At 25.0% G+C, this 19,078-nt stretch overlaps 2 protein-coding genes across 2 annotated transcripts; both read right to left on the bottom strand.

Moving 5' to 3' along the window:
- Positions 1-1,731: 1,731 nt before the first annotated feature.
- LOC105367625 (breast cancer type 1 susceptibility protein homolog) lies at positions 1,732-7,700 on the bottom strand. The gene is made up of 8 exons (XM_011506393.1): positions 7,521-7,700; positions 6,757-6,977; positions 5,433-6,283; positions 3,132-5,348; positions 2,982-3,061; positions 2,314-2,908; positions 2,114-2,225; positions 1,732-2,032 (listed from the first exon to the last, which is right to left on the bottom strand). The coding sequence occupies exons 1-8, from the start codon at positions 7,607-7,609 to the stop codon at positions 1,785-1,787; spliced, it is 4,413 nt and encodes a 1,470-aa protein (XP_011504695.1). The 5' UTR covers positions 7,610-7,700; the 3' UTR covers positions 1,732-1,784.
- Positions 7,701-11,216: 3,516 nt separating this feature from the next.
- Positions 11,217-16,765, bottom strand: LOC105367275 (histone-lysine N-methyltransferase, H3 lysine-79 specific). Its single transcript, XM_011505928.1, has 4 exons — positions 16,695-16,765; positions 14,430-16,603; positions 13,064-13,427; positions 11,217-12,651 (listed from the first exon to the last, which is right to left on the bottom strand). Exons 2-4 carry the CDS (start codon positions 16,577-16,579, stop codon positions 11,476-11,478), a joined length of 3,690 nt encoding a protein of 1,229 aa, XP_011504230.1. The 5' UTR covers positions 16,580-16,603; positions 16,695-16,765; the 3' UTR covers positions 11,217-11,475.
- Between the last annotated feature and the right edge of the window lie 2,313 nt (positions 16,766-19,078).

Genomic DNA, 19,078 nt, shown 5'->3' with positions numbered 1-19,078 from the left:
GATAATAAATCATGGTAAATTAGGTTATTTTATGTATAAAAGGTTTTTAAACATTTACATTGTTTTGTTAAGGTATGAAAAATATTCTGAGGTAGCTTATTTTTCTGGTAAAAATAGCGTTGTCCTCTATTGTATATCTTATATATACATTTATTTATTTAATGAATATGCAGTGTGTTTTAATAGCATTTAAAATGAATTTTTATAATTTAGCAGTGTATAACATAAATTTTATAAATAGAATTTTAGATAAAATACAATATGAAGGTTAAAGCATACTTTTTCCTATCGTACATAAATATATGTATAATTAGTAAAGCAATAATTTATTTCTAATTACTGTATATAAATAGATTTAATTATTATCTATTTCATTTTCTATTTAATAACAAAATAATCATATGTATATATAAAGAAAATATTGAATTTTTTATTTTCATAATTATTATAATATATAAATCAACAGTAATATCTAATTTCCAAAATATGTAATTTCCGTAGAGATAAAAATATGAAAATTCTTGCAAGATTCGTAATAAGTTCCTTGCTTTATAATAGAAAGTAATTTGGAATAAGTGAATATGATTAATAATATACATTTGTGAATATTACTAATATAATTCAGATGATATACTATAATTTTAAATTATATAATAATACTATAATGTAAAATTCCTGTTAAGAATCAACAGTAGTAAAAAATGTACATTTAAAAACTATTCTAATGTTACGATACACTGTAATATTTATTAAAATGTGGCATAAATATTGTACTTACAATGAAAATAAATTTTTAGATTATATATAAAATTTAATTGTTTGCAACAAAATTATTTTTCAGTGAAAATTTTTTAAGTCATACATGTTCATAATTTTTGTACATTCTTATACTTTAAAAAATTTAAATTTTAATAAAATTTTACAATATATAAATAAAATGAACAATTTCACAATAAGAGATAGTATACGTTTCAACCCTATAGTTAGTTTTATTCATAATATTTATCTTAGTATTGATAATTATTGTAGTTTTATATTGCAGAAAAATTTTTAAATAATGAATATAATTGCTATGTATTTGTTAATTATGATTTAAATAAAATATATATTAAAGGCATATCAATTAATACATAATTTTCATTAAAATAATTACAAATACTTTAGATAATTTATATGAAGACTGTAAGTAAAATAATTAAACCTTTATTTTAAAGTAATGAATTTCATGTTTAATATAGTGATACTAATACATTATTTAATTAAAAAAAAAGTATATTTATTGCATAATTATATAAGTATATACACTATGCTCAAAAAATTGAAAACAATTTCCAATTCTTTCACTGGTCATATATATTGTATAATTCATATTTTGATATACTAATATATAAGAAGGCATATATTTTATAATACAGATTATATTTTAAGTATAATAACAATTTCAAATAAGTTTTAACAATTAAATTTTCAATTTCCCATAAATCTCGAAAAAGTTTCGTATAGCAATCCTCATATAAAATATATTCTCTTTGAAATACATCTCAATACCAATTATATTATTATCAAAATATTTCGTTTCTAACATGAATAATATAATAAATTATTATTTTTCTTATATTTCAATATATATTTTTTAAATTATTAATATTTTAATTTATATAATAATAAATTTTAAACAAGGAAAGCAATTATAATATAATATTAAAATATAAATATATAGAACGTCACATATAATATAAAAATATTTTACATTTACAATAAGCATTATATTTTATATTTTGATTTTATTGTGCTTCATCCTCTTCCTCGTTTTCTTTATCCTCTTCTTCTTCTTCCTCCTCCTCCTCCTCTTCTTCTTCTATAGTTTCCTCTTCAACGAAGTATTCAGGAGGAAATCCCAAAGCTAGTGCTTCCTCAACAGTTGTTTCATATAAATAAGGCAAAAGTGACAAAATTTGATACTGGCTTATACTATCAATGATCCATTCAAAGGATATTAAGATACCATCCGATTTTTTTAGTGTTGATATTTCTAAATAAAAACAATTTTAATATTAATTTAAAATTTACTATACCATTCATATGTTGTAAAATAAACATAAAATAAACCTACTATTTGAACTGAAATTTTCGGATTCCAAAATTACGATTTTATACTTCTCTTTTTGAAGTGAAAGTTCTTTAATCGAAGATGTAATAATAGCACCGTTAAAGACTATTAAATTCTGAAAATAAATTTTAACAATATTTATAAATATTATAGATTAGAAATTATATTTATAATAAAATTATGAAATCTGAATAAATGTATACCTTAAATTCATTTAATGAAAAAGAATTAAATGGCCCCTGACAAAAGAAAGCAAAATCTTCAAATAAGTCTTGTGTCCTTGTTCGAGATCTCTTTGATCCTGATTCAAAAACATCAGGATCTAATACTTCATATTTTTCTTCATTTTCATCTAATATGCTATTTTGTTTCAAGCAATCAACTATCCATTGAAAACTAACCACATACTTTTTAAAAGCTATACCTTGTATGTATTTAAAAGTTTTTTGTCCTGCTTTAGTTTCAATATCTGTTTGCACTATTACATGAGTTACTTCCATATTAAAATTACTTTGGAAACTGGCACCAAATTGTTTTGCAAATGTTTGAACTGCTTTAATATTTTCTAACCGAAGACCGCTACAAATCAAAGTCATAGATTTAGTTTTATTACATAATTTATTAGCTGAAGTCGGTGAATTAATCATTGGTGTACTATGACTTAAAGGATATGATTTTCTATTTTTCATGGGTGTTACTGCTGGAATAAGATTTAATCTTGTCGCAGGTGAACTTCCATGGGAGTTATTTATTTCTGATTTAGTTGTAGATTTGGGTGTTTGAAAATTGAATATTTGTCTGAAATAAAAGAATTATGAAATAAATATATAAATAAAAAAACAATTGAAATACTTGCTTAATAAATTTGTACCTTTTCTTTGAAATAGGTGTAGCATCGATACTATCAGAATCAAAATCATCGTCAGTATTGTTACTGATTTGATATTTAAACTGTAAAGTAATACATTTATAATAAAAATAAAATTTTATGAACAATTATAATAAATTATGAAAAATTAACCTTTTGACGAGGTGTAGAAAATTTATCATTTTTATCATTTCCTTTATTTTTATCATCATGAATTTCTGATAAGTTAACTCCTATAAGAGCCTTCTCAATTTTTTTCATTGCTAATTGCTCTTGTGTAATGTTCATTAAACTATCAGACACATGATATGTATTAAATTGGCTATCAACAGAATCATTTTTTATTGCTATAGATCTATTGTTTTGAGAGTTTTCTATTTGATATATTTGATCTACATTGTCAAAATTTTCTTTGATTGGACTATTTATATCAATATTGTTGCATGCATTATTTTCTTTGTTGGAAGTTTCTGAACATTCAGATATATTTGATTTACTTCTATTAAACTGCTTTAAATTAACTATTGTAATATTTGATAAACTCTTACTAAAATCTAAATGTTCTTTGTCACTTTTTTGATCGGTCCAAAGATTCAGTGGAAGATTATCACTGGTGATTTTATTTAATGGCTTAAGAGTCGTTTCAATATTGGATTGTATACATTGTTCATTAGATTCAAAAAGATCTACTGATAGTAGTGAACTAGGAACATCAAATAATTTCTTTACACCTTCTGTATTTTCTTTAAAATTTTGCACTTCACTTATATTTTCATTATCTGGTACATCATTTAATTTTGTATTTATTGTGGATTTTTTCAGAGTATGATTAACTAATGTATTATCGTTGTCATCAGAAAGTAATTCCTCTAAGTTACCAACTTTATTTTCTTTATCTTGCGAATTTAAATCTATTCTGGATTCTGAGACAATTTTCTGTTTTTTGATAGTTGGCTCTTCCTTTCTGACACACCATTTATCAATTATGCACGATACGTCCTCATCATTAGATGATTCTGAATGTGTCCTTTTTTTTTTAAATGGAGATATTTGTAACGGAGAACTTGACGTACTTGTACAAATAGATTTATCTTTTTCAAATTCACATTGATTTTTAAATTCATGAGTATTTGAACATAGACTGCTTAAGTTATCCTCTACATCAACATTTTTATTTTGATTTTGATCAGGACTACTAGTTTCACTATTAACAGATTTTTGAGTGCATTTAGAATCAGTTTCTTCTGAATTAATATAAATCTGATATTTTTGGAGTATTTCATTTTTTTTCTCTACTGGCATTGGATTATCATTATTTTTTGGAATTTCCAAATCTACTTCTATAATTTGTTTATCCATAACGTTAGACTCTGTATGATAATTGTTGGCTACTTTAAATGAATTTTTTTTATTTATACTAAAGTGGTCGTCTTGAATATTATTTTCATTATATTCCAATGGTTGTATCAAAACTTTCTTTATCACTGGAGTTTCATCAATCTCCATTAATATATTTGATTGGTTTACTTCCGAAATTTTTAATTTATTATTATTTTCATTTGTATCAACATACAATGTTTTACTAGATTGATTTGTCAATTGATTTGATGACGATATTGACTCAATGTTTTTTTCAGCCGAAAGTATTTTAACATTTACTGGTATATCTGCATTTATTGTTGAAGTATTGTTGTCAGTTACTTCAAGGTTTGCCATGAGAACATTATAATTCAAATTTATGGGTTCATTACTTTTAAGCACTATACCTGATGATTGATGTTTTGTAGGACTACAAATAATTATTTTTTTTTTTGGCCTTAATTTACCCAGACAAAAGAAAGAAATATTCTTTCGTTTTCGGCACATTTTACCTAATTTTTTAAATGCGATAATTGATTGATTTGTTTGAGAGAATTCATTATTTATTATTGTTGGTAATTGAAATAATGTACTTTTTGGTTTTTCGGAAATAATCTTTGAAGTGTTATTTGCAATTTGAATATTATTTTGAATACTTAACTCGGAAGTACTTAATTTCGAGGATGTGGATTTAATTTTCAAAGATAATTTATGTTTTGTTGGAGAATATCCATCAATAATATCTGTTTTGTAATCGCCATTTGATGAGTTCCTATCAAAAAATTCATTACTTTGATGTTTATCTAATTTTATTTTTAAAGGACTTAGTTGATTTAATTTTGTTATTAATTCTGAGTTTGTTGTAATTGATACATCTCTTGCTTGTTCAGGTGTACTTAAATTATCTTGATAGTTAGAAATTCCAATTATTTCATTTACTTTCTTTTGATCAATAAAAGATAAAGAAATATTTTCTTGATTATATGAGCTTGATGAATTAATTGAATGATGCTTAGAAGTATGGTCATTGTTTATATTTCTAATATTTACATTTTGTAACGTATCATTTACATTTAAACATTTTTTTTCTAATACAGGAATACTATTGCATAAAGATTTATTTGTATCAACTTCTCGGGAAACGCTCTTACTGTCATTAGTTGTAGAATTACAGGGCACTGTATCATCTAATATAACTGATGCAGAGCTTTTCTCAACACTGACATTTAAAGATTTAAATGTTTTAGCTTGCATCTCTTTACCAACTCTTTTTATTCTACGCCAATTATTAGCATCAGAATGAGATGCAACTGGGATAGATGTGGATGTTTGTAAAACAGCTTTCTCTGAAAGAACTTGATTTAATTTCTTACTATGAGCTATCATATCTACTTCATGTGTTCTTTGCATATCTTTACACTGTTGTTCTTTTTGCAAATTTATATGCTTAGCAAACTTTAAATCCTTTGCCTTATTACTATTAGGAAAAATATTAGATGACGTGGACTCACATTTTTCATTCAACAATATATCTGCTGATTTATTAATATGATCTTTAATGGAATGTTCTATATTTACATTAATCTCTTCATAACCGGAATTATTATTAATTATGTTATTTTCATTTTGTGTAATATTTTTAAGCCAACTTTTAACTTTTTCTTCTGTATACACTGTTTCATCGGATGTACAATTAGGGTTATTAGATAAATATTTATGTAAGGTATCTTTAATATTTTTTGTCTTTATTCCACTGGGTGCTCTGGGTTTCTTAACATTGCATTTTTTATTGCTTTTGGAGTGAATTGTTAATTTTGAAAGATTTTTATTTGTAGCTAAAGATTCTTTTGAGATGGATGAAATAGATTCTGATTTAAAAATACTTGCTTGCTCTTGGTTAGATGAACTTTCCTTTGCATTTCCTATTTTAATTAAAGGCTGTAAAACTATAATTAAAATATTTATTTATAGCTAATTTAATGAACAAAGAATATTGATTTTTAATTGAAATATAGAAAACAGATATTTGAATACCATATTATTATGATACAAAACTTGTTTATGATTAATTGGATTGCTAATTACCATTTATATAACACCATTTATATAACAAAGCCAAAATTTATACACAACTTATATACAAACAACATTTTAACGTCTGTATATACTATTAAAATATATTTATAAATTTTGTAGTTACCACTATTCAATAAAATATAAATACATTTGAAATTAATAATAAGACATATACAGAATCAGATGAAATTAAAAAGTTTATTAATACTATGTATTATTTTTATAATATCTTAAAATATAAATATGGAAATATTAAATATTTATTTATTGTTAAATTATAAGATTACTTGAAGCAACCTCTATTAATTTATATATGGTATTTAAATTACTAAACGTTACCTACCATCAATTCCAGAATCAGAATAAATAGCTTCTGACAAATCATTAAATAATTGTACAGTAGATTGCAACAGTTGATTATTTTCTTTTGGAATTGATCGTTTTTCAATTTTTATATTACAGAAAGGACATGTTGCATGCTGATTATTAACAACTTCTAGTATACACTTTTTACAAAATTTATGACCACATTTTATTGTTACAGGTTCTTTAAACAGTTCTAAGCTGTAAATTAACAAGAAATACTTTATAATTATATAAACAACAAAATAATTTCTTATATTTATTTTATTTTACTAACAAAGTTTTTGGATATTGATTAATTTTATTTAAATAATGATGTAATTTATATTTGATGTTTTATTACAGGTTATTAATAAATTAAATGAAAAATATGACAAATATTTATATAAAATTGAAATTTGAAGAAAATAAATGTATGATAAAAATAATTTTATGAATATATGTAAATGTTTAATTATTATGTATGAATACGTTCAATAATTTAATCGATTTAGTAAATAATTAGTGTTTTATATAATAAATAATTTTATGAATGTATTGCAATAACACTCGTATTGGTTGCTTTACTCAAAACAACTTTAAAATGTTTGAATATAACCTACAAAAACATTGAAGAAAGTATAAAATAGTAATATCAGTGTAATGTATGTATAATTCTTAAGTTTCACTATAAATCGATATATAGAAAATGAAAAAAATTTGATATCTATGCATAGCTAATACATTTTAAGCATTAAATCTCACCAAATTCTGCAAATCAATCGTTCCTTCATGCACTGTATCGAATTTACTATTTTTTCAATACAAGAAAATGATGCTGCATGCTCGTTCATTTTTCAATTTCACTTTCATGCTAATTCTACTAACTAAAATAGAATATTCTACAATATTTTAACTTTGTATTCAGTTGTAGCATTACTTTTTATTCACTTGTATACGGACAAAGCCAATATATGAATTTCTAAATATGAAGCCGCCAAAATGTGATTTTAACATAATGTGGAATGCTCGTTTCAGGCAAAGATCGCGGTAAATTTAAATTATAAAGTAATTATTCTAAATTTTGAGCTACAAGTGTTGTTCAATGACTTATAGTTTTATTTATTATACATATTATTAATCTATAATCTATAATATCATGCTTTAATAAATAAAACATGAAGTATTAATTTATTTATTAAAAATAAAATTATTTATTAATAAAAATGTATAGTTCGCCAATAATAAAACATATTTTACTATAGATCAAAATTATATTTATATAAAATTATCTCCTACAAAAGTAATAAAAATAATATTTATTATTTACTATCATAGTAAATTGAATATCAATAATTATAAATGCTATATTTTTTATATTCATTAATTAATTTATAATGTAATTTTTAATTCATTAATTTTTTTTGAAAATATTGTTAATATTTCGGAAAAAATGTTAAAGACATTCAAGGATTTCATTTATGCTGCCATTGACAATCATGTCTTTACATTTCTTTTTAATGTAATCACTATAGAATATAAATTATTAAAAATTTTATTAATATGTCTAATTTATTTGTGCATTTATCTTCAATAGTGTTACTTCATAAATCAGTATGAGGCTGTATTAATCTTTAACTTAAATACCTTTTCTCTTTGTAATTACTTTCTTATAAATGACAATAAAAAGCTTATCTACTGATAAAACTAAAACTTTTTGACCAGCCGACTTACATAATTTAAATAATTTTTGCATATAATGAAAGAAAGTTGGAATTCTGTTTGTTAGCTACTCTCAAAATGTCATTATGTTTATAACTTCTGCATTATACTTTTATACTAGACTTTTATATACAATTTAAAACGGTTGTTTAAAATTTCTATGACTAACAGTTTGCAACTTATTATAGTCTGAAATATTAGTATAATTTTCAATTTATTAAACATTTTTTCTTTCGTGGAATAATGTATTTTATTATTACATGTTGAATATTGATATTCATTAAGATATATATAAATAAAAAAATATATGATTTTATAAATACAAATATATATCAAATAATTTATAGAGATATATTTATTGCATGAGTTATGAAATTAATATTTTATTTGTAAAACGACAATAAAATATAAAATTAGAAAAAAATGCTTTTACTTTTATCTAAACCTAGAATTTATTATATTAGGAAATTATATATTGATCTTTTATAGATAAATCAATTTCATTAATATTTATGTGTGTGTATATATATATAACACTACCGTAATACGAAACTACATTTTGATAAATTTATTACAATGGGCATAAAAATGCGTATATACAATATAATGAAAGTATTTGGACAAAAAGTCGTACAATAATAAAGTAAAGGAATTTAATTTGCTTATGCCTAGAGTTTATGGAAATTCATCTGTTATAGCAAGTGTATTTCACTATGGAGGACTATACTTCTAGCTATGTTATTACTCAGTTTTGGAAAATATTTCATTTTACAAATTAAATATATATACGAATAAATATGATATTGAGTTTACATAATAATAAATACATAATATAAGTTATTTTAAATAATTATATTATTGTATATTTATAATCGTGTATACAAATTTGATAATAAAAAGATTTGAATTTTTCAAATGCTATCCTTTGTAAAGATTGTTTAAACTACTTAAATTTCTTTATGATTGATACTTTGAAAGTTTGACTCATTTTTACAATAGACAATTTAATATTAATAGTTTAATTTAATATTAATAATAGTCCATTTTATCCAAAAAAATCTTTATTTATTATTTATCACTCTATTATATAATGGTTTTATTTCTTTATAATAATTAGATGAATGACGTTGGGAAACATAGTTTTAAAATTTCATTATTACCCATATATAATTATAATTGATAAATATCATTAGGTTTCCTTTTAATATATTAAATTAATTTTTCAACTTTTATTGTTTAGGTAACTATTCATTAGACTTCATGAAAAATAAGTAAATCCACCCTTAACATATGTCGCAAAAAAAGTTCATAAATATTTTATTTGAAATATTTTATTTCATTAAAAGTGTACATAAAGTATATTCTACAAATATAAAATACACAGGATTGCATAATATGCACCGCAGCGTATTGAGAAAATAAATATATAAATTATATACTATTTTATACAAAAATAAAATCTTTTATAATTTCTCGTTAAAAGAAATTTATTATTTAAGGTGATTATTTAGTTCACTTACATTATTTATTTAGTTTGAATTTTAGATTTTGTGTAATGTATAGTAACGTAAAAATATTGAATTTATTGATTTATAGAATTTATTGATTCGTAATTTTTTAAATGCAAGAAAAACCAAATTATCAATTTTATTTTTCAAGAACTCAAACATTTCTAAATAAACCAACTACATCTAATGTATTTACAAACAAAATTTTTTCTTTCCTCTTATATTCAATTCTTTATGATGTATAGTATGCTAGATCATAATATACTAAATGAATGACCTATGTATGAATAATAACCTAAGTATTTCATTTATGATTGAATATTTTTTAAGAATCGGTAATAAATAATGAATAATATATTTTACAACAGTTATACCCATCTTATTTATTATGAAAACTGGATTTTATTCTGATGATTTTATATTAAAGCGAAATGATAAATCGTCATAAAATCCAATTTTAATGATAATCACGCTACTTTGATATTTTTATAAAATATAGATATTATTGTTCTCTTTCAAGAATAAGTAAAACATATTTTCTTATATTAAATATATAATAATATTTATCAGCTAACATTGCATTTGTTAAAAGAATTGCAATTGGATAATTAGCGTTGTTCAATACTTCATAATAAAAACTTCACTACAATTTGATAAAAGTATTATAAAAATTGTGTAAAGTATTATAAAATATTAATATTAATATAAAGTAATATAAAATATAAAATATTGATTACTAATGTTCTTGATTATTAAACATTTGTTAAGCTTGTGATGAGGAGATTCGATAATCATTAACAGGTTTTATGATGCGCTAATACTTTAGTACTAATATGAATCATTTATTCATAAATATTTGTTTTTTGTTTATGAGAAGAGTTTCTCTATCATCTCATTAATTTTAATAATATAACTTTGAAATTAACAAAGTTTTCATTCTGTTTAACATACATATTGACAAATTTAAATTCATTTTCGATAGTAATTAACCGTCTTAATAATTTTAGATCCCTTTTACTGCTTTATTTAAACAAATTTTTCCTACATCAAAATTTATATTTAATTCAAAATCTTATTGAAAGTTAATTAGAATACGGAAGAACAGCATATGATTTGATACATAATTGAATATCATAAATTTCCCGTCTAAATTAACTTTATACTCAATTCCAAGACATTCGAAAAACTTAAAATATACGAATCATTCTCATCTAAATCTACCGATGGTGTGTATACTAAAAAATGTACTAAATTACAGGAAATATTTTTGAAACGATATCAATAAAATGATAGTTTAAGTTAAAACTATCATTGACAAAAAAAGTATCGCTGTATTGTAATAGCATTTTCGTAAAGGAATTTTTTCTCGGCAGAATGTGCAAATAAACATTAGAGCACGTTCACGAAAAAATTTTCCAGTTCTCGCGACTAATTTATTAAAATACCACGAAACAATCTTGGCGTATCACACGATTTATAGAGGCATCCCTTCAGTTCTTCTTGGATATGTCCTGGAAAAAAGCCTCGATCGGCAGGGTCGGTTCATCTGTAGCAATTTTGAGGTGTGTCGATATCAATCTATTTTCGTTGGCAGGGGACACAGCTTTGAACATGCCAGGTTTGTCGTAGAGCGCCGAAGCCGAACTCGTAAGGTCGGCGACGCTTTGCGAGGCCTTGGCGAAGAGTTCTTCTTCGTGTCTAATATCGAAAGGCGTCGTCAAATCCTGAGTCGTCGCAATTGTCGCTCGTTGATTGTTTTCTGCGTGATTGTCATGATTGAGCTCTGTTGTCGCCTTCAATGTGATTGGTGAGATCCGCTTGTTCGAGTCCTCCGTCTCGTCCATTGTCACGTCACTCAGGTCAACCGACAACTTCTCCTCTTGGATCTCAATCGCCGGCTTCTTCGATTCTTCTGCAATGGCCTCTTTAGGTTCATTGATCTCGTTTGCAGCATCCGTGGGACTGGAGCTTGTTGTGGTTGTCGCGAAGAAGCCTGTTTCCGCAGCCGATTGCATTTCTGTGGATTCGACAACCTTGTTACGTTCCAATAACTGAGGTCGATTTTTTAACGCCGGTCTCTTGCGAATCCCAGAGATGTACAAATTTTCGGGTCTGGTTGTACTCTGGGATATAGCGTGCTCTTGATCTTGCTTATTGGAATTAAGAGGAGTCGTACCTGAGATACGATTCCTGTAATATTGATTCGCATTTATCCTCTTCTTGTGGGAGAACCGGATACTTCTGTCAGTCGTTGCGCTATTATTATCATCTGATTGAAGACCTCCAGTTGTTGTTGTTGATATCCTATAAGGTGAGCGTGGCGTATATTTGTATCTGCCTACGGCTTCTTTAAAGCTCGGGTCTGCCGGATTCTGTTGATTTTTGTGACTACGTAATTTTGGGGTGGCAGTGACGGTGGCAACTTCCGTTGAGGAGGGCTGACTCAGTCGAGTTTTATAGTCTAAGCGACTCTTATAATCTTTGATGCTGAAACGAGGACGCGTGGCATTTCCATAGCGTATTGGACGCATTCGATGAGTGGTTTTAGAAGATGCGATTACTGTTTTTGTCGTAGTGGATGGTTCACTAGTTGTGCTCATTGTACTCGTACTACTCGTTGTCAAATAGGTCGAAGTTGTCGTGGGTGTGGTTTCTACATGATTCACCTGTGATATCAATATTTAAGTTTTTAATAAAATAGTTAATAAAATTTATTCGATAAAATTACAATAAATAACTATTTATAATTATTAACGAGATCGAAGCAAAAAGCAGAAAAAAATCTGTTGAATTAATTAAATTCTTTCTTTAAGACAAACTATTTCTTTAAATTTAAATGTGCAGTAATTTTAAATATTGAAACATTAATATTTTATAATGCTTATGATAAATCAATATTCAAATAAATGCAGATATATCCGGATAAATCTAGTAGTAATACGGAATACTACATGTACAATGAAGATAATTACATTTATAATACATCTTTAAATGACTGTATAATGGTTTAATTGATTTTGTGATGATATTTTATTTTTAATATTTTAGTCGTTTTAAAAACCGAAAAGACAACATTACCTCAGTTTTTGTGAATATATTATCTAGAGAACCATTATCATCAACCTTTTGCGTGTTGTGCTCCACGCGATGATCATCGTGCGATGGTTCTAAGTATTCCAAAGTGGATGTTGCTGTGGTTTCGAAATAATATTCACTCGGAATATTTTCAGTTTGAACTTCTTGAGAATTATCTTGTGTCAAAGTCTTATCCGAAGTCGATAAATATTCGGAAGAATATAATTCTTTTAAGAATGGCGCTGGATAATTTTCTGTAGGTGAGATATCTCTTAGGGACTGGTCTGTAGATTTTATTCTTTCTGGTACTGTATTAGTATTATCACGTTCCTTATTGTAAATTTTTGCACGATTACCAGGACGTTTTCTAATAATTGCATAAAAAATATAATATTTAAATTATTATCTGATATAATAGAAAAGATTAATTACGATAACGATATTATTTTACAATCGATCTTTTTAAAATACGTTTTCCAGATTATGAAAGGTGCTTAAATTTTAACATTAAGAATGCTTATTGACCTATTAATTTTTATGTTTAATATACTTTATGTTTATGTTGGACATTTTATTTTCATTTTATAAATTACGTTGTTATATTGATGTAATTTGATTTTCTATATTGTAACATAAAAATAAATACATTATTTTGTTAAAATATAATTTTATTATAGAACATATTAATGGCAAATAAAATGTAATCTATTAATATTTCATTACAGTATATTAAAAAAGTAATTTTTTAGATTTAATTATATCTATTATTATAATTCTTAATATCGTTTCATTTATATTGGGTCATTGGTACTTTACCGTACAATAAAAATAAAGAAAAATAAATTCTTGAAATTAGTGATTCATATTAAGTTTGAAAAAACTTTTTATAAATAAAACTATTATTATTTCATAAATAACTAAAGCAATTGTAAATTTTTATTGAAAAAAGTGAATATTCAACGAATGAATGAAGAATGGTATATGTGTAAATTTTTTTTATCTATTTTTTTTCTTCAAAATCATAATACTACCCCACGTTTATTTGAAATACCTATATTAAAATTTTATTTATTTATACTTTATTTTATTAGTTGAATTTCAAATATATTATTTATAGACGCGCTGAATTTTCTCTTTATTAATCCTGTTTGCAGGAAATGTTATTGTATTTTATTCTTAATATTTTTATATATTTATAATAACTTTTATATATATATATATATAAATTTGATATAATAATTATTATACTAAACAGAAAATAATTGTGAATACAATATAACAAGGTATGTTAAATTCTGTTTAAGTAAAAATTTGATACATAACTTTTAACAAATCTTTAAATTTTAAATAGATTATTTATAAAAATTACCTGATTAGCCGTCTTTCGTTACTGTTCTCTTGATAATTACTTGCAATAGGTCTAAGGCGCTTCTTTTTTTCAAAGTCTTGAACGGCAGGAGTATTATACTTGATAATCTCTTCTTCATACTCGTTAGGTTCTTGTGTTGTAGTTGTAGTAGTTGAAGGTCTCCGCCTTCTGAGAGGACCTCCTGGTCGCCTAGTTCGTATAGCTCTTTCTGGTGTTTGAGTTGTAGTCGTTTCTGGCAGACTTGTTGTTTGTATAGGAATATCCGTTAAACTTTCCGAAGTTTCGGAATTGTATTGTGTTGGCAATTCTGTTGGTATATGCTCATAAATTACTGTAGTAGGTTTACGTCTTCTGACTTGATCTCTGAATGGTTTTAGAGGACGATAAGGGCGTATAATTGGTTGAAATTCTTCTTGAGTTGTAGATTCCGTATCTGCTGGCGTTACAATTTCTTCATTTTTTTGTATTGTTATTGGCTTAAATAAGCTGTTTTCTTTATTTATTTCTACAGGTGTTTCAGAAGAGATTTCTTTGGGTGACTCGTATTGTTGTTGATAATAAGTATATTTATATTGTTCTTTCGGAATTATTTTTTGTTCTTGTATAGGGTATTGAACATAATGATGCCTTAGCGGTACTTCTTTAATAATATCTGGTTGAATAGTTTGAAGCTCTTCTAATTGTTTTTCTTTTTCTTTTTGTTCTAAAAGTTTTATTTCCTGTTGCCTCCTATCAAGTTCTTCTTGTTGTTGACGCTGCAATTCTTGTTGTCTACGTTTTTCTTGCTCTCTTAAGCGTTTCCTGTCTTGCTCTATTAATTGTTGTTGTAGTAGGAATTGTTGTTCATTAAAATGCTTTAGAGAAATACTCTCGGGAGTTTCATATTCAACTTCGGGTGGTCTTTGATTAATATTTAAAGGTATTATCGAACTTGGGTATTGCTGATGCTGTAATTCAGGACGTACATAAACTACCTTGGAGTTATGATCAGATAGATACGGCATAGCTGTAGTACTTACTTGATTAAATTTTGCAGGTTGATTTGTTTTTGGAAGTACTTCATTGATGTCAGGGGTATATCTTGTCTTTTGAAAATCAGATATGTAAAATGTATTTGACAGGCTATGATGTGATTCAGGATGATGCTTATCTACGTTTTTGGTACTTGTTTGAAATTGTTTGAATCCTGCGGGTCGTGTACTACTAGGTGTTTGCTGTTGAGTAAATTTATTAGACTCAAGTCTCGAAGGAACTGTTGATGAAGTATATGCATCTTGTACTGAATTATCAAAATAATAAGAAAGCGGACGATATTTATAAGATGATGGGGTTACGTAACTAACTTCATGACTTTCGTGCACAAGAAAACTCGGATCACGCTCATATGTGGCCTGCTTATAGTGAGCGGCATGGTTAATCTGATTGTAAAAATTGCTATTACTAATTTGTTGGCCTTTTGGTTGTTGCTGAAAATGATCAAATGCTTGATCGTCATTTACTTTATCTTTACCGAATCCAATAGAGACTTTCATATTGGAAGTTTGATAGTATGGTTTTTCATTGGAAGATTTTAATTCTTCGTATTGTTTCCCTGAATGCCTTGTAGGTATAAGCGATTGTTGGGCACTATATCCATTAACAAAAGGTCGTCCCTGTGAGAAGGAATTGACGTTAGTGGAGTAACTCGCAGGTTTAATATAATATGTAGGAGCACGGGAATCCGGTTTAATAGCCTGAGAAACATATTGCGAAGATCGTACAAATGGTTCGTTGTCTCTAATGGGTAACTTCTTTTGTGATTCTACGTCAAATCTTAAAGAGTCTCTTGGTGGCGGTACTAAAAACGTATACTCTCTCTCGGTTGATAGAGTTTTAGGCTCTGTAGATGAAGGATTTTCACCTCGTTGTTTGGGCAGTACATGACTGAAAATACTAAAGCTTCCAAGAAGATTCGTTGGAGTGTATTCAATCTGATGCGGTTTTTCAAACCGTTGAGGCTTCAAACGCTCCGATACAGTCATATGATCTTGTAATTTTCCAATAACCTGATGATGAGGAGTTAAGCTTCGGTCAAAGTTATTTGAGGATGCAACAGGAATTGCAACATTATCGTAGTTTGTATTTAGTGGTCTCCAGCCATTTACAAACATTGACTGACTCTGATCCAACTGTGGCTGAAAGTCGATAAGTTTATTGTATGCACTATTATTTTAAACGTACAGAATATTTGTTGATACATCTTATTAGTCGGTAGAAGATACTTACGACATTAACTGGTCGGATGTCAGCCCGATCTACGGATACAGTGATTGCTTGCACCGACAGTACTGTTATAACAGCAGCTATTAATCAAAAGCAATGCATTAATAAATATTTATTTAATTATCAATTTAAAAGTAAGTAATTCAATATATTTTATATTTTAATTAGTTGACTTTCAAATATATAAAATTTTGTTTATTGCTAGTGAAGTAGTTAATTGTTAATACTGGTGTTTTTAGTATTAATACATTAATTAAAGAATAAATGTCTTCAATAAATATTAATTTCTATTAAGGAATTTTTTTTTCATGTAAGAATTTTTCTATGATTCTTTTTTAGGTTTCTTTATGATGTTAGTAATCGTTCATCTCATGTACAGAATAAATTATTGACATAGATACACATAGATTATTGATAAGTATCGCAATATAAAAAGGATATAAATATATGAATTGTAAACTTATTGCATTTCAAATAGTGCGGAAGATAAATAAGTATTGCTGCATTCACTCAAAATTACTTTTCCTGTATTTATTTATTTAAAAATCATATAAAAAGTTTTTGAAGTATTTTAGATGAATATTATAATTATAATTTTTTATGGAAAAGCAAATGTAATAAAAATTGTTACATAAAACTTCATTATTTTAGTATTTAATATTTGACAAAATAAATGTCACTAAGTAATGGAAAAATTTGAAACAAATTATTACTTATACAATTATTTTGAGGATAGAATTAAATTTGCTTACAAATAAAATCGTTTATAATTTATTAAATCATCTTCTTTTATTGTAAGATTGATTAATATAAAATTGAATACATGAAAAGTATGAAAATAGAAACATTATGTTTCCATAAGGAATAAGGAATAAAGGAACTTAAATAATACTTTTATTACATGTTTGTATTAATTAGAAAATATGCATATGTAGTAAAGAAGTATAAAATATTCTTTGTAATACGATATATGAGTTTTGTTTATAAGAACTATAAGGAAACTGTGATTTCTTACAAAATATTGTTGCTACCAAGTGCATCGTGCCAGCTCATGGGACTGTACACCTCTAGTGTTCTGAAAAAATATATAATTAAAAAGATAATTAGATTACATGCTGAAATATAGAGAAAAGAAAATATGCTTCAACATTCATTTAACACTTGTTATGATCCTAATGTTATAAATACTATTATAATTCCTCTTAAATTTTCTGGAATTAAGATGTATATTCACATAATCAACCATACATTCTTTTTACTAGTCACAAACTTTCCAAGTTTTCTTTCAGCATTGAATAATACTAATACTTGTTAATAATAAACTAATACTTGTGTAATACCGTATTATTTGTCAATAAATATAATATAATGTGTCAATTTTTATATATAATATATTTTTTTAAATTGTCGACTATATTCTTCTCTTTTTTACATGGTTTTATCTATGATATTAATATTTATAATCTACTAAATTACTCTCTTCAGTAAAATGCCATATTACAGTATTAACATTATTTACAATATTGTGCCAAAGTTAAATAAATTATATTTAATTAATTATATGACAATAAAAATTAATAGATAAATACTTATTGGATCATTATTGAATTAGTTGGTATTAATAAAATGAAATACATTATATATTTAAATTCATAAATTTTGTTATTGAATGATGAATCATATTTTTAAAAGTAAATAAAATGATATGTGTTTATGTATTGTTGTAAATTTACAGAATATTTAAACTATACTTCATATTTAGTAATTTTATAATATTACACTAAACAAAAATTCTAATTACATATGTTCATTAAATAAAATAATTGCAGCGAATAATAATATTATAACAGATTGATAATTTTTGATAATAATTGATATATATAATATATAATTAATTAATTGATTAATATAATTCATTGATAAATTGATAATTGATAAATATATTTATATATATTTTATAAGATAAATAAACTTAATATAATTATGATTCAAATTTTTGTATTCAGCGATTCATTTTTTCTTTATTATGAAAAAAATTTATATTTGCCTAAATATAAAATTCAAATCGCTATTTAACTCTTCTTTCTCCTTCTTCATATTTTCATCTTTATTTTTTTTCTTTTTATTATACAACTAGAGTTGAAATTACAAATTTTATAAATATATCGTATCAATTTTTACTTTTTATGAATATTGTATGTAAGAATTTTCTTAAATTTTTAAAATTACACCTAAATAGTATCTTTTTTTTCATTAGTAAAATTTATTCTTATATTGTTTTTCTAATTGAAGGAAACCAATAATTTTTTGAAAAAATTATTTTACTATTTAAAAAAAAAATTTTAATATACTGGACCCATTTAAAAATAATTATATAATATGTTGCT

This window comes from Ceratosolen solmsi, unplaced genomic scaffold (assembly GCF_000503995.2).
Source record: "Ceratosolen solmsi marchali unplaced genomic scaffold, CerSol_1.0 scaffold7, whole genome shotgun sequence".
NCBI lineage: Eukaryota > Metazoa > Arthropoda > Insecta > Hymenoptera > Agaonidae > Ceratosolen > Ceratosolen solmsi.
Note: the sequence above shows the minus strand (reverse complement) of the source record. Positions and strands in the feature narration are given on the sequence as shown.

What these genes read in the sequence shown, in the direction of transcription:
- LOC105367625 (XM_011506393.1), bottom strand. Translation starts at nt 7,609, where the DNA reads ATGAACGAGCATGCAGCATCATTTTCTTGTATTGAAAAAATAGTAAAT. An exon ending in TTCTGATTCTGGAATTGATG is followed by an intron (nt 6,284 to 6,756) that starts GTAGGTAACGTT and finishes TTTTAATTATAG; the next exon opens with TTTTACAGCCTTTAATTAAA. An exon ending in TTTCTACACCTCGTCAAAAG is followed by an intron (nt 3,062 to 3,131) that starts GTTAATTTTTCA and finishes ATTACTTTACAG; the next exon opens with TTTAAATATCAAATCAGTAA.
- LOC105367275 (XM_011505928.1), bottom strand. Translation starts at nt 16,579, where the DNA reads ATGTTTGTAAATGGCTGGAGACCACTAAATACAAACTACGATAATGTT. An exon ending in AACGAAAGACGGCTAATCAG is followed by an intron (nt 13,428 to 14,429) that starts GTAATTTTTATA and finishes TGCAATTATTAG; the next exon opens with AAAACGTCCTGGTAATCGTG. An exon ending in ATATATTCACAAAAACTGAG is followed by an intron (nt 12,652 to 13,063) that starts GTAATGTTGTCT and finishes TTGATATCACAG; the next exon opens with GTGAATCATGTAGAAACCAC.